The sequence below is a fragment of the Sceloporus occidentalis genome, unplaced genomic scaffold (genome assembly GCF_023333645.1).
Source record: "Sceloporus occidentalis isolate IW3139 unplaced genomic scaffold, rSceOcc1.0.p SCAF_1, whole genome shotgun sequence".
In the NCBI taxonomy this organism is placed as follows: domain Eukaryota; kingdom Metazoa; phylum Chordata; class Lepidosauria; order Squamata; family Phrynosomatidae; genus Sceloporus; species Sceloporus occidentalis.
This window is the reverse complement of record NW_028316981.1, coordinates 316,897,807-316,925,769: the sequence shown is the minus strand read 5'-3', so window position 1 is coordinate 316,925,769 and position 27,963 is coordinate 316,897,807. Positions and strand designations below refer to the sequence as shown.

Sequence of the window (27,963 nt, the reverse complement as noted above, 5' to 3'; positions counted from 1 at the left end):
AAGTAAATAACAACAAGGTGAACTGCCAATCGCAGAGGCTTTCAAATAAGGCCATTTGCCTGGGGATGAGGAGGGTAGAAAAGGAACAGTCCAAAAATTTGGAAGAATTGAGGGCCACCAAGACACCCTTGGTGGGTCACATTTTGGCTGGTCATTTGAAACCACTGGTTCATGTTTCAGGGTGTGTCGACACTGCAAAAATACAGTTGGCCCTCCATATCCATGGATTCTTTGGCAAATATTGACATTAGAGTTGCACTGGAGGGCCTAGGGATTCCTAGAGAGGTGTTCTCTTAGGTAAAAAGAACAGCAACTTTTTATTTGTGGTTTTACCACATTTACAGGGGTCCTTCACCCCTGACCCCAGCAAGTGCGGAGGGATCACTGTACAATTCCCAGATTCCATAATGTGGTATCAAACAGCATTATTTTGATAGTATAGGTCAGCGGTTCTCAAACTTTGGTCCTCCAGATGTTTTGGACTTCAGCTCCCAAAATTCCTGATTGTTGGCCAAGCTGGCTGGAGCTTCTGGGAGTTGAAGTCCGAAATACTTGGAGGACCAAAGTTTGAGAATCACTGGTGTAAATGCACCCCTAGTCTCCGGAGAAGCACAAAACAAGCCTTCTCCATCTTCTACATGACATCTCTCCAGATGTCACTCCACTTGTCTCACAAACAAGAAGCTCCTTTCCTCCTCCTTTTTCCTCTTGGTCCACTTAGTTAATGAGTCCCCCCAGCAGTCTAGTTTCCAGAGCTACGAAGGTGCTTTATCAGCTTCTAAAACCATGGGCTTGTCAGAAAGCTTTCTTAATCTAGCTGCGAGCCCCTCTGGAAATGCCTAGGATAATCACTCCCTTGTTTGACAGAATGATTTCTATTAAAGGGAGGCAGGATAACAGGACCAGCATCTCTCCAAGGAAAAGGGGGGTGCTTGTTTGGGGAAGGAAGGATGCTCAATGAAGGACTGTGATCCACTGATAAGACCCCACCGATTAGGGGGTTCTTTGAGATGTGGTTCCAAAAACGGAACTTGTCTGCCATCTCCTGCTGGCTGTAATCAGCATTTCTATATGAAGCAGATTTTGATTTATTCATTTATTTATAAACAGGCATTTCAAAGCACATCAGACCTCCTCAGCCTGTCTTGTCCAGAGTTTGGTGGAAACCTGTTTTTGGACAGAAGCTCTCATGGGCAAGTCCTGCATAAAGCTGGAAAAAAGCTATGTTGGACTCCATTTCCCAGAATCCCCTAGCCAATATGGGCCAGTCTTGTGCTGAGCTGGAGAAAACCTGGTTTTCAACTACATCTCCCTGAATCCTCCGGCAAATATGAGCCAGTTGTATGCAAATCTCAGAGGCTTTCTGGTTTTAGAGTATGGCTGCATCCACACTGCAGAAATAATCCAGTTTGACACCACTTTAACTGCCACAGCTCAATACTATGGAATTCTGGGAAGTATAGTTGGTGTAGTTGGTTGTAGCACCAGAGCTCTCTGACAGAGAAGGTTAAATGTGTCACAAACCTATATTATTATTTATTTCATTTCATTTGTATGCTGCCTTCCTCCCAGAAAGGGACCCAAGGCAGGCATGGCTCACAAAGAAAAACATTTTTAAAACTTTACAATAAAAACTAAAAACAATTACAATCTATATAATTCCCAGAATTCCATAGCACTGAGCCATGGCAGTTAAAGTGATGCCAAACTGGATTATTTCTGCTGTGCGGATGCAGCAATCTATATAACTCCTAGAAATCCCCCAGCTTCATGGGCCCAAATTGTCCAAAGGCAGAAGAAAGCTATTTTGGATTACAAATTCCAAAATTTGGGATTACAAATCCCAAAATCCCCCAGCAAGGATGGGCCAGTCTTTTGCAGAGCCTAAGGGGGGGGGGACTGTTTTATTACTACCACTCCCAGAATCCCCCAACCAGCATGCTCAAAGCTGGAGGAAAACTGTTTTTGGACTAAAAATTCCCAAATCCTTCAAAAAACAGCACAGGTCTGTCTTTTGCAGAGCTTGAGGGGGAAATTATATTACTACTACAAGAGCCAGAATCCTCTAGGCTCTATGGGCCTTTCTTGCCCAAATCTGGATAAAAACTATTTGGGACTGCTTCTCCCAGAATCCCTCAGTCAGCATGGAAAGTTCAGTAGATGGGGGGGGGGGGGGCATGCTGTTGTTGGATTGTTATTTTTCTGGTTGACAATATCCGGTATCCTCTAACCAGTTGTCATCCAAAAAAGTAACTTTTTCAACTTCTTTCCAGGGACTTTCAGTCAAAACAATACTTGAGGCCTGCTTAGTGGCTTTCCTGGTGAATGTGGGGCCCTGGAACCGGGTTCCCCAACTATCTCTTTGCCCTTGGACCCCCTCCCCAAATGCAGCTACTCAGCCAAGAGTGACAATCTCTCAATCATTATTGTTATTAATGTTTATTCATATAGCACCATCAATTTGCACGGCACTTTACAGGCATCATCAATACACCATATAACCTTACACAATGGCATACAATTTAAAAGTCATAAGATATAAACTATAAAAAAAAAATCAAGCAAGTCATGCAATTAAAATACAAAACTGTAAAAACAGGTAATGCATGTAGTAAAATCTAAATTATAAAACAGTATTAAACTAGAGTACCGAATGCTCCTCAGAACAAGAGAAAAAATAGTGCGCAGATGTTTAGGGAGGCGGTTCCAGGAGTATGGTGCAGCAAGTGAAAAAGGAAGAACCCAAGCCAAGGAAGAAGAAACCCTTGGCTGGGTAAGAAGCCCTGAGCTCCTGGACTGCAAATCTTGGAACAGGATGATAAGATGAAATAAGAGCTGACAGATAAAGGGGAGCTAGGTTGTGTAAAGCATTAAACGTTAGGAGAAGAAGCTTGTACCGGATCCTAAAAGGAATGGGTAGCAGTAAAGAGATGCCAGAAGTGGGGTGACATGATCAAAGTGACGAGCCAAAAAGATAATCTTAGCAGCAGAATGCTGAATGGAAATCAGAGGACTAAGGTGGGACAATGGGAGCTCTGTCTAAAGAAGATTGCAGTAGTCAAGGCAGGAGAGAATTAGGGCATGACTTTCTACTGGGAAGCTGAGCCACGAGTGCGATTTCCCCAGCATCCTCTCTGTCCACAAGCCTGGCTCAACCTCTAAACTGAAATCAATTCCAATAACCCAGCGGCATCGACAACCCTTCAATGCGTGTCCGGGGCTAATTAACAGCCTCTTGGATCAGCTGGATGAAAGCCACCCATTTGGGACCCAAAGTGTTTCGGATTTCAGATTGTTTTCGGGTTTTGGAATAGTTGTGTATATGTGAGGAGATCTCTTGGAGGTATTGGCATCCAAGCCTAAACATGAAATTCATTTAATGTTTTGTGTACACAGAAACCAGGATGGTTTGAGTGTTGGACTATGACTTCGGAGACCAGGGTTTGAATCCTGGCTCAGCCATAGAAACCCACTGGGTGATCTTGAGCAAGTCACACACTCTCAGCCTCAGAGGATAACAATGGCCAATCCCCTCTGAATAAACCTGCTGAGAAAACCCTGGCAAAGATTCGTCTTGGGGTCACCACTAGTCTGAAGTGATTTGAAGGCACACAAGAACAACAACAGCCATACATTTCATGCACATAGCCTGGAGGTAATGTAATACACAATATTCTCAACAATGTTGTGCATAAAACAAGGTCTGTGCACAATGAACCACTGGAAAGCCAAAGTGTCACTATCTCAGCCTCCCTCCTTCCCTGTGCAGAATTTTGGATTTTGGAATATTTTGGATTTCAGAATATTTTAGATTTCGGATTCCAGGTAAGGGGACTCAACCTGTATCTTTTTTCCTAAATACTTTTTATTGACATAAAAATAACACACACATATAGCATAAAAACAACAGCACCCAAACCATGTGATCAATGAACATACCATCAAACACAAAAACTGAAATAGCCATTTACTTTTTACATCTTCGTCGCTGCTTATACTAATTTCCCATTCAGTTTTGTCAGTGATTATCATCGTTATTATTATCACTTTGTTCCTCCATACTTCCCTTTCCCCCGTGTTCTAGTTATATAATTAATTATTCCTTTTATTTTAGCCTTTTTACTTGTTTAGTTATTTATTTATTTGAGTTGTCTCTGTGTCCTTCCTTAAGTCATCTCAATCTTTTTATCATTACTACCATCTTTCAATTAGTCTGTTGGTATCTTTTCATTAATCTATTGGTATCTTCGATTTGTTAGCCCCCTGGAGTCCCTGTATTGGGAGGAAGGCGGGATATAAGCATAAACAACAACAACAACAATAATTCATATTATTACTTTTAAACTTGTCCATTTTTGTTGCCATAGTTTTAGTACTGGATTCTATTCTTTAGAATTTATCTTTAATCCAGTGTGTAAGTCTGTCCATATCCATTGTGTCTGCTAGCCTGATCATCGATTCTTCTATCAGAGGTGGATCCTGTGTTTTCCATTTTTGGGGCATATACAATTCTTGCAGCTAGGATCATGTAAAAAATTATTCTCTATTATTGCTTTCCCCCAATTGTTTTCAATTTTATCTGTCACGCTTAAGAGCAACCTAAACCTAATTCTGCCTGACACCAGGGAAAGACGGAGGTATCCTACAAGACCCCACAGAGTAGACTCCCTGGTCAGGGTGACCAGCTGTCCTAACTGGAAAGGAAGACAAGGCACCGCAAAATGTAGGACATTTTAGAAAAATGAAGGATGTTCCCAAATAAGAGCTCAAAACACTCCTAGAAATGTAAATGTATGCTTCTCTGTCATGCTCCAAATGGAGCAGAAAAATAATAAAAATAATAATAATAAAAAAGAAAAATAAAATAAAATGCACAGATATAGGATGGGTGACACCTGGCTGAATGAAACTACGTATGAAAGGGATCTTGAGTCCAAGTAGACCACAAGTTGAACATGAGTCAACAGTGTGATGCGGCAGCTAAAAAGGCCAATGCAATTTTAGGCTGCATCAATAAAAGCATAGTGTCTAGATCAAGAGAAGTAATAGTGCCACTGTATTCTGCTTTGGTCAGGCCCCATCTGGAATATTGTGTCCAGTTCTGGGCGCCACAATTCAAAAAGGACATTGAGAAACTGGAGCGTGTCCAAAGGAGGGCGACAAAAATGGTGAAGGGTCTGGAAACCATGCCCTATGAGGAACGACTTAGGGAGCTGGGGATGTTTAGCCTGGAGAAAAGAAGGTTAAGAGGTGATATGATAGCCCTGTTTAAATATTTGAAAGGATGTCATGTTGAAGAGGGAGCAAGCTTGTTTTCTGCTGCTCCAGAGAACAGAACCCGGAACAATGGATGCAAGCTACAAGAAAAGAGATTCCACCTCAACATTAGGAGGAACTTCCTGACAGTAAGGGCTGTTTGACAGTGGAACACACTCCTTCTTCGGAGTGTAGTGGAGTCTCCTTCTTTGGAGGTCTTTAAACAGAGGCTGGATGGCCATCTGTCAGGGATGCTTTGATTTGGATTTCCTGCATGGCAGGGGGTTGGACTGGATGGCCCTTGCGGTCTCTTCCAACTCTATGATTCTATGATTCTATGACATTTTGGAATTCCTCCTGGACAGAAGGCTGAAATGTGGGACAGGTCCTGGAAAAGGAGGGCATCCGGTCAGCCTGAATGAATGACCTTTGGGAATTCCTCCTGAACAGGAGGTTGGAATGTAGGACCGTGTCTTACAAAAGGAGGCCATCTGGTCATCCTGCCCCTGGTCCACCTCCAGTCCCCCTCCATGGATCAGGAGAGAAGTCCTATGGCACAGGCCCAGCTGGAGGGATAACTCAATCCCACATGATGGGGTCATCACCTCTTCTTGGGGCAACCTGCCCTTGTTAACCTCTGCTGGCTCTCAGAGGCAGCTCCGAGACTAATGCAATGTAAAACATGAGGCCCCCTGAACTCCAAATTCTTGTTGACAGGAGTCAAAGAAGACCAAAGGTGACAGGAGAACCTGGCGTGCTCAGCTTCTGCAATTCTTGATATAGGGAGCTACAGAGAGGATTTGCCCACATTAGGAGGGAAATTGCAATTCAGTTTCAGGGAGCCTGTAACTTCTCTACTGAAATAGTTTCACTGGCAACCGGTCCGTTTCCAGGCACAGTGAGCATGAGCATGTCCAGAGGAGGGCAAGCAAAACGGGGAAAGGTCTAGAAATCACCAAGCCCTCTGAGGAGAAGCTTAGGGAACTGGGGATGTTTAGCCTGGAAAAGAGAAGGTTAAGAGGTGACATGAAAGCCCTGTTTAAATATTTGAAGGGCTCTCATACTGAGGATGGAAGAAGCCTGTTTTCTGCTGCTCCAGAGAATAGAAGATGGAGCAATGGATGGAAACTGCAGGAAAAGAGATTCCACTTAAACATTAGGAGGAACTTCCTGACAGTAAGAGCTGTTTGACAGAGGAAGACATGCCCTTGGAGAGTGATGGTCTCCTTCTTTGGAGGTTTTTAAGCAGAGACTGGATGGCCCTCTGTCTAGAGTTCTTTGATTATGTCTTCCTCCACGGCAGAATAGAGTTGGATTGGATGGCCCTTGAGGTCTCTTCCAACTCCATCATTCTATGATTCTATAACTTTATTCATTTATATTCCACCTTTCTCCCAATACTGAGATTCATGGTGGCTTACAGCCTATTTAAAATATAGATGAAAAACTATACAGACATCCAAAGAAAAAGCATAAATATAGAAGGTGTTTGTTTAAATAAACAATTTATAAAGTTAATAGCATGAAAATTCATTTCATGATTGCATTGTTGTTGTTCTGTGCCTTCAAGCCGTTTGTGGCTTATGGCGATCCTATCACAAAGTTTTCTTGGCCAAATTTGTTCAGAACTGCAGAAATAATGCAGTTTAATAACTGCTGTGGCTCCATTGTATGGAATCCTGGGATTTGTAGTTTGTTGTGGCACCAGAGCTCTCTGAAAGGGAAGGCTAAATATCTCACAAAACAACAAATCCTAGCATTCCACAGCACTGAGTCATGGCAGTGACAAACTGCATTATTTCTGCAGTGCAGATGCAGCCCAAGAGCAACCCAGCCCCAAGAGGAAGAGGTGGATGGGGAAGCTTTTCTGGGGTTTAGTTTGAACTTGTATCCTGGCTGTTGGCAAAAGTTGGGTTATAAAGAACCCTATCACTAGAACATGTTCAGCACCATAGGTCCAAAACACACTGCAGGAATAATCCAGTTTGAGACTGCTTTAACTGCCCTGGCTCAATGCTAGGGAATTCTGGGAACTGCAGTTTTGAGAGGCATTTAGTCTTCTCTGTCAGAGAGCTCTGGTGCCACAATAAACTACAATTCCCAGAATTCCCTAGCACTGAACCATAGCAGTTAAAGCAGTTTCAAACTGGATTATTTCTGCAGTGTGTTTTGAACTCTGGCTAACTTTGAAGTTTAGATTTAAACCCAGAGCGGGCTCAATGCCCTCTGATGTGAAAGTCAGTAACTATTATTGCCTCCTGGTGCCGATATTTGCTATATACAAAATGTATATAGCAAGAAAAGCTCAAACATATGTGATACCTCTGCCTTTTTGGATCTTACCATGATTCAGATGACCAGAAACTGATGTTAAAAAAAGGCTTCCAAAGAGACAAAGATTAGCTGACAAATGGCAAAGAACCCTCACTCCTCCATTTAGACTGACAGGAGCAGGGAACCATGCCTATTTCAATAGGTGCTCTTTTTCATTTTGCAGTCTGAACAGTTCTGAATGTTTGCAGGGAGGATTATAGCCCTTTGCATGAAACCTCTGACTACCTTTTGGAAAATCTAGCACAAAGCCTGCGCCTCCTGCTAAACCTTGCAGCAGCGAAAAGCTTTCAGAGGCAGCTTGTCAGCATTTGGCAGATCCTGCCGTAAGATGTGCTTTGCTGTTGTAGTACCCTTGTCATCTTAGTGTTACATGTCATGCATTCTCAACAGCTAAATCATATTCCATATATAATAATATGATTTAACCTTTGAGAATATATGAGCATTACGTAACACTAGGATAACAAGGATAGTACAACAGCAAAGCGTAACTTATGGCAGGATCTGCCAAACAAACTGTAAAAATGGAAAACTTGGGTTTCCTGGGAAGGGATGGGAGTTATAGTGTTGGTTCAAAGAGAAAGGAATGCCTGGCTAAAGAGAGCACAGATGTGCAGGGGAGGATTTTCCAAGGGAAAACCTCATGGGAAAAGAAAGAAAGAAAGAAAGAAAGAAAGAAAGAAAGAAAGAAGTGTAACGGGGCCAGATAAGCAGGTATAGGTATAATTTTACTTATAAACAAATCAGGGTGAGGTGCATTGCTTACTCTACGTTTGTGTCTGTGGATGATGGTAGTTCTGTCTGACGTCTTACTGTTAGCTTTTCCAGTTGCTCTAGTACAAGTCTGCTGTTTAAATACAGAAGACTGGTTTCCCGAACTGTGGGATGTGGGCAGTTCTGACACAGCTGAATCAGGAGACATGGGTAGAGGGGCACTTCATTCATACCAAGCTCAATTAGCCTGAAGAACTCACTGCCACAAGATGATAAGATCACAGAGTTGGAAGGGAAGGGGTATTGCAAGATGCTTTGGGAAAGAATGCAATGTCCACATTATTTCCAAGGTTTTAGCATGACCATGCGAACAATCTCACTCACACATTTTAGGTTTGTTGTCCACACAATGGAAACGCATCTCTGTGAGTTGGGTTACTCACACATGCAAGCACTCAAATAAAGATGTCATCAATGATGTGAATGTATTCGAAGCACTTTCAAAACCTGAAGAGTTTTATCCTGGTTTATCCCGGGTCTATTTACATTGGTGATTCACACATCCAGTGATGCAGATCTTTTAGTAAAACCCAAGGAAACCCCCAACATCAACTATCCCGAGCTAAATGAGTTTTTGGGCAGCCCCTGCAAAACTCAATGGGATGCATTCAAAATGCATGTGAACAACAAAGAGTCAACCCACATTTTTCCTCGATTATTCTGAATAATGCCCAAGTCAACTCTCTGTCTCATGGCTAAATTGGGGAGTGGGCATTGAGGCATAATGTGTCCATTCCCTGGCCATGCCGCTGGATTCCTACCACTGCCCAGATCTGGCCAGTGCCAGAGGGATGCATTTGGCAGGTCACAGAGGCAGCTGCCCCCACTGACACAGAAAGAAAAGGCCTTTTATTTATGTCTTCCCTTTCTTCTGGGTGGCCATGAATGGGATCAAGAAGGGAGCCGGGAGCCATCGGAAAGCCATCCATTTGCAGTTGTGCCAGCACTTGGCTCAAATGCAGCTGTCACTAGGTGTGCCTTTCTCTCGCTCTCCTAATTTATGGCCTCGATATCGGCTTGGCTGTTCCTCATAAGCCTGAGAAATGGCTTGGCTTTATTCTCTTGCATTGGCTTTATTCCACTTGTTTTCTTTCTGTAGAGTAAGGGTGTTGGAGGGGAGTGCATGGATGTGCAAAAGGATATGTGTGTGTGTTCTCTTCTCCTCTGTCCTGCCAGAAAGCAAGCTCTCACTCCATGTGCAGGACATGAGTTCCAGAACTATCCTCCAAGCAAGAAAACTTGGAGGAGGAGGACAATTCCATATATTAGCATCCATGTGGCAGCTGGTCGCTTCTGTTTGAATCCTCACAGTTTTTGTCTAAAATTGAAATGAGTCACCCAAGGAGTACAATCCTATCTTATCCTACACTGTCAAAATAATGCAATTTGACATTACTTTAACTGTTGCAGCTTCATCCCATGGAATCCTGGTATTTGTAGCTTCACCAGGACTTTAGCCTTCACTGCCAAATCTACAAATCCCAAGATTCTGTAGGACGCAGCCATGGCAGTTAAAGTAGTGTCAAACTGCAAATGCACCACAAAATGAGATTCAACACCTACTCCTTTCAAGTTGAGAAACCCAGTATGGATTCACCACCCCATTGAGTCAGAAGCCACCAGCTGCCACTTAGGAGGGGTGAACATTTCTGGAGGTGCAAATCCAACTCCTTACCTCCTTGTTATCTCCAAATGGGGTGACCCACTAAAGTAGCCCTCACCATGATAGCGGGGCAATCTGAGCCTATGTATAGAAGGGGGTATAGGAATGTATAGGAATATAAGAAGAAGGGGGTTGGAGTTACCTCTGATATTTGAACACAAAAGGTGCCCTACTGGATCACACCAAAAACCTTCCAAGTCCAGGATCCTCTTTCCAGAATGGGCAACCAGTTACCACAAAGGAAAGCCCACCAGCAGAACACAAGTGCTAATCCATCCCCTGACTACCTCCCATTCCCCAGTAACAGATGCATAGACATGTGTGTGTGCATGCGTGCATGCGTGTGCACATGCCTTCAACTCACATGTTGATTTATGGTGGTCCCATGAATTTTATACAGTTTTTTAAAGCAAGGAATCCTCAGAGATGGTTTTGCCAGTTCCTTCCTCTAAAACAGAGCCTATAGCACCTGGTATTTGTCGGTGGTCTTGCACCCAAGGGTAACCAGGGCTGACTCTGCTTAGCTTCCCAGATCAGACTAGATCTGTTGCCTTTAAGGTGTTTGGGGGAGGGTGCCTTCAAGTCACAGTGACCCCATAGATTTCCTAGGGTTTTCTTTGGCAAGGAATTCTCAGAGATGGTTTTCTGAGTTCATTCCTCTGAATACAGCACCTGGTATTTGTTAGCAGTCCCCAATTCAAATACTAACTAGAGCTGACTCGGCTTAGTTTCCAAGATCAGATGGGATCTGGTGCCTTTAAAGTATTTAGTGATGTGTGTGTCTTCAAGTTGGCTATCAAGGTAGGGTGACTTCCTCAGCACCTGGTACATACACAGATTTTATCAGTTAAGAAGAGAGTTGTGTGGATATGTTACCTAACTGCTGAAAAGACAAATAAATGGCTCCAAAAGCAAATCAAGCCTAAATTCTCCCTAGAAGCCAAGATGACGAAGATGAGGTTGTTGTACTTTGGACTCATAACTGGACTCACTGGAAAAGGCAATAATGCTGGGGAAAGTGGAAGGCAGTAGGAAAAGAGGAAGGCTGCACTGCTACAGGTGGAGGATCCATCATGGAAAGCCCAGCTATTCTGAGTTTGCAAGACCTGAGAAAGGCAGGGGATGACCAGGGATCTTGGAGGCCTCTTATCCATAAGTAGAAGCCAACTTGATTGCACATAACAACAACCACTTACAAAAGTGTGACTTGTTGTTTGACTAATGGTTTTAATGATTTATTACAGTTTTTGTCATTGTTATATTTGGAGTTTTTGTTGTATATTTGAAATGGGGGTGGGGGTGAATTATGTGTATTGTGTTATATTTTATTAGAGTTGTATTGTATTGTATTATTGTATTGCACTCCATTAGAGTTGCATTTGCTATTATTATATAGTTTCTTTTTACTTGTTTTGCTTTGTTAATTATTATGTATTTTGCTTTGTTCCACAAGATCCTTGTTCAACACTTTTTATTAATGTTGTTGACGGCTTAATTCTGTTTTAATGTCAATATTTGCACGTTTTAAGTCTACTGAATTATTTTTGATTTAGAAGTTGTCTTCAGTCCTGGTTTTGGGAGGGGGGAAGAAATTTTGTTTTGTTTTGTTAACGAAATTTAAATGTTATTTTCTAGGCTTTAAAATGCTTTATCTCCCAGTATATCCACATGGCCAGAAGGATGAGTGACCTGCCTGCATGGATAATACCATCTTAACTCAGAACAACACTGACAAAAGCTTGACAAAATGCAGGCCTGTGCCTAACATCATATTTTTTTTCTCCTGTATGATTTTAACACCTTTGCCTAATAAAAAAGCCATTGGAACTTGGAAAATTTGTGGCATGTATTTTGTGCATTTTGGTTATTCCCATAAAGGCATCATGTTTTCTGAATTTGGGAAGTTATTGTACAATAACATGTCCAGTGTGCCTCAAATGGTAGCCATAATGATGCAGTGTGATCTTCTGGAATGGCCTCAAAATCCCATGGTGTCACCCTCCTAACACACACATACACACTCCACTCCATGCTAACATACAACTTTTTTCCCAGTATCCACTCAGTGGCTCTAAAATATACCCAGAAACAATGTGTTTCATGTTCCGCATCCGCACGATGTGGCTGGCACTCTGCAGGAAGGGGAGATCAAGAAGAACAAGTTTCACTGGAAACACCCAGTTTGGACAAATACTGCAAAAGGCCCAGGGAACAAACCTGCTGTTCTCAGGCCTTCCCAAAGAGGGGAAGACCTCACCGCTCAGTAATGTCAGAGTAGCCCACAGAGGCAGGACTGGAAGCGTTATTATTTTATCAGACAGGTATGGAATGCAGTGCTTGGAACAGAGCCAGAACTCTGAAAACATCTGAAAACCAAAAAAATATATAAGAGGCACGTTCCTAACCCTCACTGAGCACAGTATAAAAAGTCCACAAACCCATGAGAAATCCCAGAAGCCAAAAAGAAAGAAACAGAGGAGGACTTTCAGCAGCCACAATGGTATTGATGCTGGGCACCTTGTTCTGACCTCAGCAGCAGTGCTTGGCGACAGACAGGGACCACATGGGAATGTAGCCGCCCATCATTCACTGCAAGAGCAGAAATCCTGCAGCAAAAGAGAGCAGGTAATGGGGAATCCGGGCCAGAATACTCTGGGGGCATGTGAAGATGGCTCCCTGGTCTCCTCAAATTTTTGTCCAACACTCAAACCACAAAACCACGCTAGTTCTGAACACAGGCCCAAATCTGCATTCCTACAGTGGCCACCAACAACAAACTCCACAGCAAGAATATTTCCCTAAAAAGGTAAAGGTAGTCCCTTGACATTACAGTGGAACACACTCCTTCCTCAGAGTGTAGTGGAGTCTCCTTCCTTGGAGGTTTCAAATAGAGGCTGGATGGCCATCTGTTGTGGATGTGTTGATTTGGATTTCCTGCATGGCAGGGGGTTGGACTGAATGGCTCTTGCAGTCTCTTCCAACTCTATTATTCTATGATTCTATGACATCAGAGTCTAGTCGTAACTAACTGTATGGGGTGGTGTTCATCTCCATTTCTAAGCTGAAGAGCCAGCATTGTCTGAGGACTACTCTGGTGGTCATGTGGCTAGCACAACTGCACCGAACGCTGTTGCCTTCCCACCAAAGTGGTACCTATCTATCTACATGCATGCTTTCGAACTGCTAGGTTGGCAGAAGCTGGGACTATTGACAGCTCACCCCATCATGCAACACTCGGGCCTCGAACTGCAAATCTTCCAATCTTCCAATTAACAGAACTGGCGTCTTAACCACTAAGTCACCACATCCCTTATGCTTCCTTTGCCCTCCCTGCAAAAATCTAAATTTCCCAAACACTGGGCTAGGCAACCTATCCAAACTATATCTCCATTACTCCTGTGGTTCTGTCTCTCTGCTGCGGCCCTAATGGAGACGCAGATTGTGGTGGGAGATTATGTCTCATTCTGGGGACCTGAAAGCAGATTAATGCCAACCAAGAAGCCACAAAACTCTGGTTATTTATCCCCAGCCCAGGATTGATGCACTGGGCAGGGATGGGGGTGAGAAACCTGGCTCTTATCTACCCATGGTGGATTTATGGGTATCGATTGAGTCCCTCCCCAAGGAGCAGTCTTCAAATCCCCGCAACACACACACATACTCCCACCCCTGTGGGATTCGATCTCTGAGCTCCCCCCCAATCTCACAAAGGCTCCTCTCCAATACAGATGTACAGCCAAGGAGAATGGCTGTTAATTAGCACCCTTATCGCAATGAGGAGAGCGCCAGTTAATTAGCTCAGAGAGAATAATGAGGCTCAGACACTCGCTCAGAAGAGGCCCCATGAATCTTATGTCAGAGAGGCGGCGGCTTTGTTTTTGCCCACCTCAGCTGTGATGCCAACCTGGGCTGCCAGGATCAGGCCCTCCTTGCTCTGGGAGAATCAAAGAGATTCAAGTGAGGCACTGTCTCATTCAGACTGCAACGAGGCTCTAATCTGCACTACAGAAATCATGCCATTTGACACCATTTTAACTGCCATGGCTACATGCGAAGGGATTCTGAGGTTTGCAGTTTGGTGGGGCACCAGAGCTCTCCAAAAGAGATGACAGAATATTCCAAAACCCAGGATGCCACAGCTGCAGTTAAACCCAATTTGTGGGTTCAATTCTCCACATGGCCATGAAACCTAGTTATAGAAACATCTATACTGTATAAACAATGCACGTTGACACCATTTTAAGTGCTGTCGCTCTATCCTATGGGATCCTGGGATTTGTAATTTTACAATCTCTTTAGCCTTCTCTCCCAAAGAGGGCTGGTGCCTCACAAAACTACAGATCCCAGGATTTTGTAGAATGGAGCCATGGCAGTGGAGATCCAGTGTGGTGTAGTGGTTTGAGTGTTGGACTACGACACTGGAGACCAGAGTTCTATTCCCTGCTCAGCTACGAAACCCACTGGATGACCTTGGGCAAGTCACACACTCTCAGCCTCAGGGGAAGGCAATGAGCAAATTATTGTCAAGAAAAAAACATGATGAGTTTGCCTTAGGGTCACCATAAATCAGAAATGACTTGAAGGCACACAACAACAACAGGAAGGCAGTGCAGATTAGACTGAGATTCCCACCTTTAGGAGAGCCTTGGGTATTTTGCTTGCTTTCAAGTGGCAGGGAGAACAAAGTCAGAGTGTTGGGAAGTTACTTTTTTAAGTGACTGCTCCCAAAACAACCCCAGTAAGCACTCTGACTGTAGGAATGCAGCTTGACTCACTGGCTTGAGTCATCTGCAGAAAAAGAACTTCTGCAAACGCTGAGGGGAGTTTCCTTAAAGCATGCACCTTGTCTCAATGGCATAAGTCATCTGCAGAATAAAGCCTGGCTCACTGACATGAGTCATTTATTCCGTTGTTTACATGCAACAGAGTGGCTTCCTAATTGCCTTGCAAAAGAAGACAAGGGTGGTGTACACTCTTGCTTTTTGGATGGGGCTGGATTTCCATGGACACTGTAAAAAGAGATCATAGGGGTAGGAGTTTTGCAGATATGGGGCAGGCTCAATTCTCTGTGACACCCCCCCCCCCATCTTGTACTAAAGGAACCAAACAGGTTCCCGTTTCAAATACAGCAAGGGGGAAAATAAAAGTAAAGCAGGAAATACCACTGAGGGAATGGCAAAACATCTCGTGCTTCTGGGTTCCAAGGGCATAAATAGCATCCACACTATACAGTTATAGTTTGGTACCACTTTAACTGCCATAGATCCATCCTATAGAATTCTCGGATGTATAGTATGATTTGGATAGGTACTTAGGATTCTCTGCTGGAGATTTGCAACTGCTGCAAGCCAGAGCAGTGGACTACAGCTTCTAAGTAGCCCCCCCAAACTACAAATCCCAAATGACGAAAAAATGAGATTTGACAGCCATCAACCCTTTGGTGTTCATCTTGCAGTTTGTATTTGTGTCCCTGTGGCTTGTGCAAGACCTCAGTGTGTAACACCCATAACCGATCCATGTGGATCAGTGGTTCCCAAACTTTGGTCCTCCAGGAGACTTTCGATCTCAGAAGCCCCAGCCAGCTTGGACAACAGTCAGGAATTCTGAGAGCTGAAGTCCAAAACATCTGGAGGATCAGCGTTTGGAAATCACTGGTCTAGGTCTCCGACCCATCTTCTGCCAAAGCCTCCAGGAAGCTTATGAGGAGGATAAGAAAGGAAGGGGCACCCAATCCTCATTAGGCAGCCAGTCCAGAATTCAGTGATATACTGGTACTGAGCACGGAGGTTCTATTCCTAACAGCCACACTTTATTTATTCATTGGTTACACTAGTCTTTAATTTCCTTGCAAGAGTTTCAGGGTGGCAGATGGGGCTCTCTTCTTCCTCTTCCACCCCACTTTACCCTCTCAACAACCCTGCGATGGAGCAAAATTGACAGAGGGTTAGGGATCAACCCACCATCAACCAGTGAATTTCACAGCTCAGTGGGGGACCTTCTGAACCTGGACACTCCAAGCCCCAGTCCAACACTCTAACCACTACACCAAACTGCCTGTCTCAGGGGCATCACTGAGCGGGTGCGGGAAGTGTGGACCACACCAGGTGACATCATAAAGGGGGGGTGACATCACTGCTCCCCAAATATCTTCCTTTTGGCAGAAACAGGCTGTGACATTCACCTTGCTATTGTTGTGTACCTTTAAGTCATTTCTGATTTATGGCAACCCTAAGGCTATCATGGGGTATTCCTGGCAAGTTTCTTCAAAGCAGGTTTGTCATTGCCATCCTCTGAGGGTGAGAGAGTGTGACTTGCCTACAGTCACCCCAGTGGGTTTCTAGGTCTGAGCAGAAGGGATTCAAACCATGGTCTCCAGAGTTGTAGTCCAATGCTCAAATCAGGGTTTGCATGGTCAAGCTAGGATTCAAACCCTCCCACTTGATCATAGTCCAATGATCAAACCACAATGCCATACTGGCTCCCTGAATCCCTTGATAAGGTGGAGCTCAGCAGAAGAGATAGAATCACAGAATTTTAAATTTTAAAATCCATTTTTAAAAAAATATTCCTTTTAAATTTTCTTTAAAAACAACACACATTACCATTTTCCCAATTTAACCAATGATGTAATGTTGCTAGTTTATGACAATTCTTGCCATTATGTCACAACTCTTGCCATTTGTTTTCTGCATGTCTTCAAGTCGTTTCCAATGTATGGTGGCTCAAAGGTGACCCATGGGGTTTTCTTGGACAGATTTGTTCAGAGGAGGTTTGTCATTGCCTTCTTCCCCTGAGGCTGAGAGAGTGTGATTTGCCCAAGTTTCCCCAGTGGGTTTACAGGGCTGAGCTGGGACCTGAACCCTGGTCTCCAGAGTTGCAGTCCAACACTCAAACCCCTACACCACATTGACTCTCAGTGCAGTGAATCTGCATAGGGTTTTATGAAGGAGTTTTATGGGACCTCTCCATGGTGCTGAACTAAACTCTTTCCACCAAACTGTTTCAGCACCATGGAAAGCTCCTTGCTTCTGAATAAATGCGGCCAAGACATAGGACCATTTTACAGCCACCATAAGTCAGAAATGATTTCAAGACACATAATACCAACCAGTTGCTAGAAGAAAGCCATTGAAGCAGCGAGATTTGAAGAAATGTTGTCTTTGTTCAACAAGTGATTCAGCAGATTTATTCTCTTTGGGACTAGCCAATAGTGTTCAGGGCCAGGGGTAGGCAACCTTTTTGAGCCGGGGGCCAGGTTGGTGTCCCCCAGATAATGGGGGAGGGGGGGGAAGCAAAAAAATTAAATAATTAAATAATATAGGACATTTTCAAATGTAGGACACATTTTTTAAAAATGGAGGTCATGCGAAAAAATTGGATGATTTTTTAAAAGTGTTAATATAAATGCATGTTTCTTAGGCATGATCAAACTGGAGGACATTTGGGCATTATTCCTAGACAGATGGCAGAAATGTACTTCCCTTTCTGGCCAACCCCCCCTCCCCCCAGTCCAAACAGCACATTTCAGCATTGAACATGGCTTTACTTAACATGGCAATCTCTTGCATATTTCAGAGGCTTATTGCATAACCAAACTCTTTGGGTTTCACACTGAACATGGGTTCACATGGCTATGCATATTTAACATGTCAAGGTGGTCTCACAAGAAGTGATTTGCCCTCGGGTTCAAATGTACTTCTCAGAAGTGTGTACTTGGTCAAGGGACTGTGGTTTTTCTTCACTGCGCATGAGTTTGTAAAAATCACAGCAACTTACATTGGCCGTGCCTCTGAAGCTGGCTCATATCAATATCACCATCACCATCCTCCTCCTGCTGCTGCTCCTCTTCTTCTTCCTCCTCCTCCTGCTCCTTCCTCCCTCCTCCTCCTCCTCTTCCTTCCTCCCTCCTCCTCCTCCCCGCGCACCTGTGCGAGAGGCCCAAGGCGCCGCGCGCCTGCACGCAGGGCTTTGCCCCCCTTGCCCGCCGCCAAAGGCCCCGCGCACTTCCACGAGAGGCCAAAGGCCCTGCAGGGCCTTTGGCAGCGGCAATCGGCAGCAGGACCAAGCAGGGGACGGTCCCATCGGCTCGGTGGGCCGCATGTGGCCCGTGGGCCGTAGGTTGCCGGCCCCTGGTTCAGGCCCTAGAGCCCATTCCACAGACCCACAGAATTCTGACTACAAACAGAATGGGAAAAAGTCATCAATAGGACTACAACCATTATGGTTGGGGGATTCTGGGAGTCATGGTCCAAAAAGTAATATCCCCCAAGCTATGGCTTATTGGAGTAGTAGTCACACATTTTGATGGCAGGGCTACACTGGATGGAATTATTTTCTCAGAGGTTCTGCAGAGAAGCCATTTTGTGAAAAAAGTCCCATGCTGTGGGATTTATTTATTTATTTATTTATTTATTTATTAGATTTCTATCCCATCTTTTCCCCAAAATGGGATACTTTTACTTTGAGTTGTGCTAGGGCAGACATGGGAATCATGCAGTCTTCTGGATGCTGTTGGAGTGCAATTCCCATGAGCATCTGGCCAGCAGAGGCAACAGTGAGGGATGCTGGGAACTGCAGTACAACATCTGGAGTGCTGTATGATTCTTACCTCTGTTGCAGTACATGGGCAAGTGCTACCAGCTATTAGGACATTCTCAAGATCACTTTGCCAATATGATTGTGGCTTCCTGCATGGCAGAATGGGTTACACTGGACAGTCCTTCAAGTCTCTTCTATGATTCATTGCGCTCTGGGTTTTATTCCAGACATTTAAACGCAAGTTGTGGACAACTCCTTTAAAGTTTGCAATAAGAGCTGATTCACCAGCCCACAAAGCAACCACCAGAATTCCCAGCACCAACTTTTTGCCCAAGCTTGGCCCCTGTGGGTCGGATTATGGCAGCCCTTGATGGACAGTGCCTCCTGCATTGGAAATCGGTGCTGGGTTTTGTTATCAGGGCCAGGTGGGATAAATAGCAAGCTCCTGCAATTGAGGGGATTCGATAAATGCTTTAACCTTTGACCTCTCCCCCCCTTTCTCCGGTCCCCCATTGAGAGCTGCAGAACCATTTTCAAAAGCCTCCCGAACTGCAGCCCAGGCGAGCCCTCGAGAGGCTGCCATCAATTAGAGAGGCCCTTGCTTGCATCTGGATTAATGAACATGCCGCTCGATAGGAAATAAAACCCCAGGCAGAGGTTAATGTTGCACTAATTAACTGGGAGGGGGAGGCATAAACACAGGAGGAAGGGAGGAATTGAAAGAACAAACCGTAGGAATTAAGACATGAAGGTACATGGGTCTGCTGTGCCTTCCAATTCCAGCTCAAATAAGCCAAACTCAGAAAAGTTACTTCTTTGGACTACAATTCCCATAACTGGAGGAAGTCACAATCCAAAAAAAGCTGAGCTTTGGGCCCTTAGTATCTGCTGGGGTTTGGTTCCAGGATCCCCTGTAACCAAGGTAACCAAGGTAACCAGGCACCCTCCTTTTCCAGGACATGTCTTACATTTCCACCTTCGGTCCAAGAGATATCCCAACAAGTTCTCCATTTTGAACATGACTAAGGAAGCCCATTGAGGAACCCAACATTTGCTGTTCCCTTTTGAGAAATGTGTCTTTTTGGCAGCCTGTCCTCGCTACAAACTGGAGGATAGGATGGATTTTTCTAAAGTTGTTCTTTTTCCCCCCTAAGTCCAGTAGCAAGCAAGACTTTTACCCAGAGCTCTGGTTGGATGTTGGAAAGGAAAAGGATGGCAAATGTGTTAGGAAATGGGCTGCTTGAGGATACAGTGCAAATGCTGAAGGGGATTTGTCCAAGATGCCCAGAAGACATGAAGGAAAAGGCCAAGGAGGGGTCAGTGAGAATGGTTGGCTTCCACATTGAAGGCACAGGGAATCTGCTTCTGTTTTTTGTCTCAACTTGAAAGAAACCATCCAAGGACCCACAACTGAGGAGCTGACTGCATCTGCCTGAGTTCTCCATTAATTCTAATGGGAAATGACCAGTCTTGAGCCCCATCTCCTTTTTGTGTCTTCTCTTCCTTCCCCATCCTCAATGCAATTCACATAGGGATTTAGGGCCCCTGAGTAGATCCCAGACTCACCTCTCTTCTGCATGAAGCCAAACAAATCATCCAGGAATTCCTTACGCTTGGGATCGCTGTCCAGTTCATAAAGCTGCAGGTAAGAAACACCATGTCAAAATGTTAGCATGGGTGGAACTGAAGCTGATCATAAAATGGTGGAGTTGGAGAGACTTTAAGGGTCATCGAATCCAGCTCCCAGTGAGAAGGCCAGAATGGTGTTGTGGACTGAATGTTGGACTGTGGTGAGTGACCTTGGGCAAGTCACACTCTCTCAGTCTCAGAGGAAGGCAAAGAGGGACAAACCATGCAAAGAAAACCCATGATATGTTCACCATTTGTATGTATATATGTATGGCGTCAAGTCACTTGTCAACTTGTGGAGACCCCATAGATTTCATAAGGTTTTTATTGGCAAGGAATACTTAAGAGATGGTTTTGCCAGTTTCTTGCTCTGAATTATAGCCAACAGCATTGATATTTATTGAGGTTCTCCCCTCCAAGTACTAACCAGGGCTGCCCTACTTAGCTTTCGAGATCAGTTCGGATCTGGTGCCTATAGAACTTTTTGCAATGTTCACCTTAGGGTCACCATTAGTCAGATACGACTTGAAGGCATACAACAGTAACAATCTAACTCCTGTGTCATGCAGACATGGTAGCTAAATCACTCCAAGGGATGGTCATTCAATTTCTGTTTAAGCACTGCCAAAAAAGGGAAGTCCAGCACTCTCTGAGAAAGTTTATTTTATTCTCAAGCAGCTCTTACAGCAAAGCAATTTAGGTGAAATCTTCCCCGTCCCCACCATTTGACTCCATTGGTGTGTGTCCTATTCTCTGGGACAGCAGAAAACAAGCTCACTCCATCTTCCACCTGACATTCCCTCAGATACTTAAAGATAGCTATCATGTCACCTCTTCTCCAAACTAAATATACCCAGCTCTCTCAGACTTTCCTTACAGGGCTTCACTTCCAAATCTTAGACCATAATTTACCAAGAAGATGTCAATATGCATCAACTCCCTGACCCCACATTGTTCACTAAGGACTACAGAAGACTAACAGTGTCCATGTCTATGGGATTAAGATCGTACATCGTTCTATCATTGCAGAAATGCAGGGGCTCACCACCTTGAAATCACAGTTCAGATTTCCATCAAAATATAATCTAGACCCCAAAACCTTACATAGATTAATTCCAAGAAAGTACAGACAAAGCATGCTGATCCCAGATGCAGAATTTGGCCAATTTCAGATTTCATATAATCATAGAAACATAGAGATCCCCAAAGGCCATCTAATCCAACCCTCTGCCATGCAGGAATACACAATCAAAGCACTCCCAACAGATGGCCATCCAGCCTCTTTCACTGGCTGGAAGATGGGATGTAGCTACGGGGGGCAGGGGGGTAATGATAGCACTGCCCCTCCAAATAAGAATTCTGGCCCCAATGAAATTTTCCCCCAGTCCTCAAATTTCTAGCACTACAGAAAATGAGACACTGAAAACTGTTCACTCCTGGAACTCTTTTTATTTGCTGTGTTCCCATTCCTTTAGTCATAATGCCTGCCCCTCTTCACTGGATGTCTGAAGTGTATTTCTAAAGACTCAGCTAAAGTTTCAAGTTACTGCAAGACTAGGAATTTGGAGATGGGAAGATAATTTCATTGAGGGATCAGAATTCTTATTTGGGGATATGATGGCCTCATTCTCTCCAACCCAATAGGTAGAACCCTACTGGTGGACAGAATCAAAATCCCAGCACTACTGGCTGTGAAGTGACCCTTGAACTTAGCCTGCAAGTAGATGTTAAAATCCCCGAAGTGCGGAGGAATGGCATGCTTTCTTGCAGTTTGGCTCCAGAACTAATAAAAGCTGAATGACTGGAAGCTTAGCAAAATAATGCAAAATGGGGCGTCACCACACAAGGTCTACAGATTAAGGCATTAACGTTCTTTTTACACTTCCTTTTTTAGCCCCAGCATTAAGAGGAGCAGAAAATATTTGTTGTGAAATGCAGAATGTCCAGACCAGGGATAGAAAGAATTTGTCTCTCTGCTATTCACTATCCCTTTTTATTCATGTAGTGATGTAGAGGTTCAAGTGTTGGAGATCTGCTGCACTACAGTAACAAATGCAATGCAAGGTGGCAGCAAGACAGATGTCATGTGATAAGTACCAACCAAAGACAAAGATTTATCCTGTTAAAATTCTACATTTTAGCTTTGTGTGATAAACTCCCCTCTATTCTCACAGTTCTTTCCCTTGCTTGACTGAGAATCCTGTAATACTGTCCTCAAAAGCTAGCACAATGTATTTTGCACCTTTTAGTTGGGTGACCTTGGGCAAGTCACACTCTCTCAGTCTCAATGGACGGCAATGGAAAACTCTCCCTGACGAAACGTGCCAAGAAAACCTTGCAATAGGTTTCCCTTAGGGTCGCCAAAAGTCAAAAATTATATGGGAACACGGAACAACAACAGTAAAAGTAATCCCAACAAGGCTATCCCAGATATGCTGCTTTTGTCAGACCTCATCGGAAGTCCTGTGTCCAGTTCTTGGTACCAAAGCTCAAGGACAATATTGGCAAGCTGAAATGTGTCCAGAGAGGGGTGAACAGGATGCTCAAAGGTCTGGAAGCCAAGTCCTACAAGGAACATCTTAGGAGCTCGGTATGCTTAACTTGGAGACTGAGGGGTAGGGTAACATGATAGCCATCTTAAATTATCTGAAGGGCTACCAGCATGTACAAAATGGAGTAAGGTTATTTTCTGCTGCTCCAGAGAACAGAACATGAACCAGTGGATTCAAAATACAAGAAGAGAGATTCCACTTAACTCAGTTGACTGCAAGAGCTGTTTGAGAAAGACTGCCTTAGAGAGTGGTGGACAATCCACTTATGGCGACCCCCATGAACTTCATAGGGTTTTCATAGGCAAGCAATCCTCAGAGGTGGTTTTGCCAGTTCCTTCCTCTGAAATACATTCCACAGCACCTGATATTTGTTGGTGGTCTCCCACCCAGTACTAACCAGGGCTGAGCCTGCTTAGCTTCCCAAATCAGGAGATCTGGTACCTTTACGGAATTTAGGTCTACCTTTGGAGGTATCTAAATGGCGGTTGGATGGACATCTGTCAGCCACTGCGTAATTGTCTATTCTTGCATGGAAGGGGGCTGGACTCAATGGCCCTTGTCTATGATTCTATAATTTTCTCATATTTATATTAATTGTCTTTTATTGCCCTTTATCTCATGGCCAAGTCACATTCTCTCAGCCTCAGAGTATACCAATGGCAAAGCTCCCTCTGAAGAAACTTGCCATGAAAACCTCAATGCAGGTTTCTTTTGGAATTGCCATAAGTCAGAAACAACTTCATGGCACACAACAACAATGATTTTGAGGGTTGGCATAAGTTGGAGGTGACTTGAAGGCACACAACAGCAATAACAAATTATTTTGAAACTTGTGCCTGATGAAGAAGCCAGTGTAACTTTGAAAGCCCGCATGATGTTTTTCATGCATTTCAGTTGGCTATTAAAGATACTACATTGGGGTATTTTGTAGTATGTATAGCATTTTATACATATAGCATGGGAGCCAGTGTGCTGCAGTGGTTTGAGCGTTGGACTAGGTCTCTGGAGAGCAGGGTTCAAATCCCAGCTCAGCCATGGAAACCCACTGGGTGGCCTTGGGCAAGTCACATGCTCTCAGCCTCAGGGTATGGCAATGGCAAATGCCCCTGAAGAAACTTGCCAGGAAAACCTCATGATAAGTCCCCATAAATTGGAAACGACTTGGGCACACACCACCACCACCAATATTTTGCAAACAAAGGCACCATTAGAGGGGGCAACTAATGCCGCTACTCCTTCCAAAAATGTCATGGGCAACTCTCCCTTTCCTCCTAGAGGGGAAAAATTCACCCACCAGCCCCCCTACAAGCAAAACATCCCCTCCCATGGCCTCCCCTTCTGCAATCCCAGGAGAACCAATGTGCACAAACCAGTGCATCGAATTCCACCCCCCCTCCCAAAACACAACCAGCTCCAGAGAGCCAGAGGCCATGGCTCTCTTGCAAACATGATGGAGGCAAGCAGTTTGCAACACCCCGAGGGAGCCATTGCCACCCCTCTCGGTCCTCGACATCAGCGACCTTTCACCTTTGCAGCGGGTGGAAGAGATAAATATTTGATGGCACTCCCTGCTGGCTGTTGAGCCTGGCTTGACACCTGTAGGGATTTCGGTCCCTCTCCCTCCCCTCCTCCTCCTCCTTGACATCAGGGCAATTAGCAAGTGGGGGGCAGACCCCGACTGACCTCTGGCCTCTATTATCCCGGGTCCAGCAGAGGGAAACTGAGGGGGAGGGAGGGAGGGGGGCAAGAAGGGAGAGGAAGGGGCCACTCCCAGCTTTAGCCGAGTTCCAATCCACCCATCATTTTACAAGGACCAAACCCTAAGGCCTGCAATTATATACAGTATGTATATATATATTAACCCTAACCCTGCTAATTGTATTTAACTTTTATTTCCTGGACTTATTCAGAGGGTGAAAATAACCCCGGTAGAATATGGGTTGAATCTTTGTTGTTCACATGCATTTTGAATGCACCTGAGTAAGATTTTTTTTTTTTTTTGGGGGGGGGGGGGGCTGCCAAAGAACCCACTTAACACAGGATAATCAATTCCTGGTTTTTTTCCAAGGGGTTATTCACACTGTGAAAATAATCCAGGATGAATCCAGGTTAAATCTCCATTGTACACACACATCCCGAATGCACCCAATTAAGGGTTTTTTGGAGGGCTCCCCAAAAACCCACTTAATCCGGAATATTCGACATCAGGGTTTTCCCCAAAAGATCCACATTGTTGGTAGTGTGAATAACCAATGCAAATAGACCCAGGATAAAACACTGTATACCAAAAAAATGGGATTATGAATGCATTCACATCATCAGCTCCATCTTTATTCAGTGTTTGCATGTGTGAGCAACGAAGTTTGCAGGGATACATATCGATGCAGTTCCATAGTGTGAAAAACAAACCTGGAATGCATGAGTGAGAATGAATGAGCCCCAAGTTTTCCTAAAAGATTCGCATTGCCAGCTGTGTGAATAACCAATGCAAGTAGACCCAGGATAAACCAGGATAAAATTCTGCATGCCTTGAACATGTTTTGAATACATCCAAATGCATCATCGGCTCCATCTTTATTCGCAGTGGTGGCACATGTGAGCAACAGAACATGCAGAGATGTACAGAGGTGCAGTTCCGGAAAAGAAAATAGTGTGAACAACAAAACCAGAATGCATGAGTGAGATTATTTGCATAGTTGCATTAAAAAAACATCTGAATAACCCCCCAAGATACTTGTCTCCCAGAATCAACAAGGCCAGGAAGAGGAATGGCTTGCCTGCATCAATATCTCTCCATGCCATCTTAATTCAGAACAACATTTGGACAAAATGCAGGCCTGTGACTAATATCTTTTTTTGGTTGGCCCCATAAAAGTATCACTGTTTTGTGGATTTTGGATGTTATTGTACTTTGCTGTATGGACAATGTGGCTACTCTTGGATATGTGTTCTAAAGATTAACTGCAAGGGGACTGCAAGGCTCCCGGCGGGTCAGTCTTCTTGGGGAAAGGACATTCTCCAAACCAGGGTTGGTTTGATTTAAATCAAACTGATGCAAATCACAATATAAACCAAACTGTATATGTAAAGTTATTTAAACCGCATTTATCTACATCACAAGTTTAAATTGTTTCTTTGAAGGTCACTGAGGGTATATCTACACTGTAAAACAATGCAGGTTGACACCACCTGCTATGGGATCCTGGTATCTGTAGTTTTACAAGGTCTTTAGCCTTCTCTCCCAAAGAGGGCTGGTGCCTTGCAAAACTACAAATACCAGGATCCCATAGGATGGAGCCATAGCAGTGGAGAGCCAGTGTGGTCTATTGGTTTGAGTGCTGGACTAGGACTCAGAAGATCAGGGTTGGATTCCATGCTCAGACATAAAAGCCACTGGGCAACCTTGGGCAAGTCACACACTCTCAGCTTCGGGGGGAGGCAATAGCAAATCCCCTCTGAAAATCTTACCAAGAAAACCCCGTGTTAAGGTTGCTATAAGTAGGAAACGAAGACCCGAAACATAGATGCACTCAGTGTTAATGGTTTTAAATTACAGTTCATGTTACTAGGGAGAAGAGTCTATTTAACTGGGGTTTTGTACATGTACAGTCATCCCTTCTTATACATGGATTTTTTATACACGGATTCAAGCATACACGGTTTGAAAATGTTCCAAAAAAGTATAAATTTACCTTGATGTTCCATTTTTTATGAGGGACACCATTTTGCTATGTCATTATACTTAATGGGACTTGAGCATACACGGATTTTGTTATACATGGGGGATCTTGGAACCAAACCCCAGCGTATAACAAGGATCCACTGTACATTGTTGTTTAAGATAAGCTTAATATCCATTCACATATTCCAGCTTCATCTGAAGGTAATTTTCAGTGCCACATCCTTGGACAGATGTATTCCATGTCCCAGATTCTTCAGACTTTATGATTATACCACTGTGGTTCCACTTTAACTGCCATGGGTCCATACTATAAAATGGGGAGAGACACTGAGAAGTCTCTGTCAGAGACCTCTAGTGCTTCTGCAAACTACAAATCCCAGGATTCCATAGGAAGCTGCCAAGGAATCATACAGCTAAAGTGGAATCATAATGCTATGACTGAGTAGTGCAAAAGAGTTCTTAGAGAGAGAAGTACATTTTATTTTGTTTTGTTTTATTTAATTTCATTTTCCAGACTCCTTTTGCAGTTCCTTAGGAACTAGAAACTTGACTTTTGTACTAAAAACAGGAAGCAGAGATTTGCCAGATGTTGGACTTGACAGCTTTCTGATTTTATACAGGTTTGAGCCTCCCTTAAATGAAACTCTTGGGACCAGAAGTGTTTTGGATTTGGGGTTTTTTAGGATTTATTTTGGAATACTTGTGTGTGTGTGTGTGTGTGTGTGTGTGTGTGTGGCGAGGGCTCTTAGGGGTGGGACCCAAATGTAAACACAAAATTCATTTCTGTTTCGTATACATCATATATATATATATATATATCCCAAAGGTAATTTTACATATAATATTTTAAATACTTTTGTGTGCATGAAATGAAGTTTGTGTACACTGAACAATCCGAAAACCAAGGTGTTACTATCTCAGCTACTCATGAATAAAGGTTTGGGTTTGGGAGTATTTCAGAAATCCAGATAAGGGAAATTTGTACTGGGTTAAAATAAACATACTAGTATAAAAAAGTCTCTATAATCATACCGGTATTGATAGAAAATATTCTGGAATAAATAAGACGTGTATGGATCTCCAAAATAAAACTGGAAGGAACAAGGATCAAATCTGCGATTTCTTGGTCTTTGAAATCAGTTGGCAGAAACAGCAATGTCAGCTGCAGGGTGGAGGCTGGCATTTGAGACGTTTTGTGCAACATGAGAAGGGGAAACCCCTTTGCCTGAGCCAGCCATAGTGCCCTCTGCCTTCTACCAACCCTTTCAAGCGGAGACTCTCTTGACCCAGATCTTCCAGTCAGCAAATCCCATTTCTTGGCAAACTGAATGGCTCAGCCTCTGCATCAACTGAACACACCTCATTAGACCAGAATTCATGCCCAAAGCTGTTAACCCAGAGGCCGCTGGGTGCAAGTCCTTGGAGAGCAGGCACCATGCCAGCTGGGGAATAGCCAAGCAAGTGGATTTTGTCATTGTTATTAACTCTCTGAGCAGGAAAAAGATGGCCTGTCCTCTGTGCTTCCTCAGCAGGGA

The 27,963-nt window shown here is 43.9% G+C and overlaps 1 protein-coding gene across 1 annotated transcript in view; it reads right to left on the bottom strand.

Moving 5' to 3' along the window:
- LOC149324265 (AT-rich interactive domain-containing protein 3A-like) overlaps positions 1-27,963 on the bottom strand; it is a 115,701-nt gene that overhangs the window by 14,575 nt on the left and 73,163 nt on the right. The window contains exon 3 of the mRNA XM_089488596.1: positions 20,132-20,204. Coding sequence (XP_089344722.1) covers positions 20,132-20,204 — 73 coding nt within the window. The remainder of the gene's footprint in view (positions 1-20,131; positions 20,205-27,963) is intronic.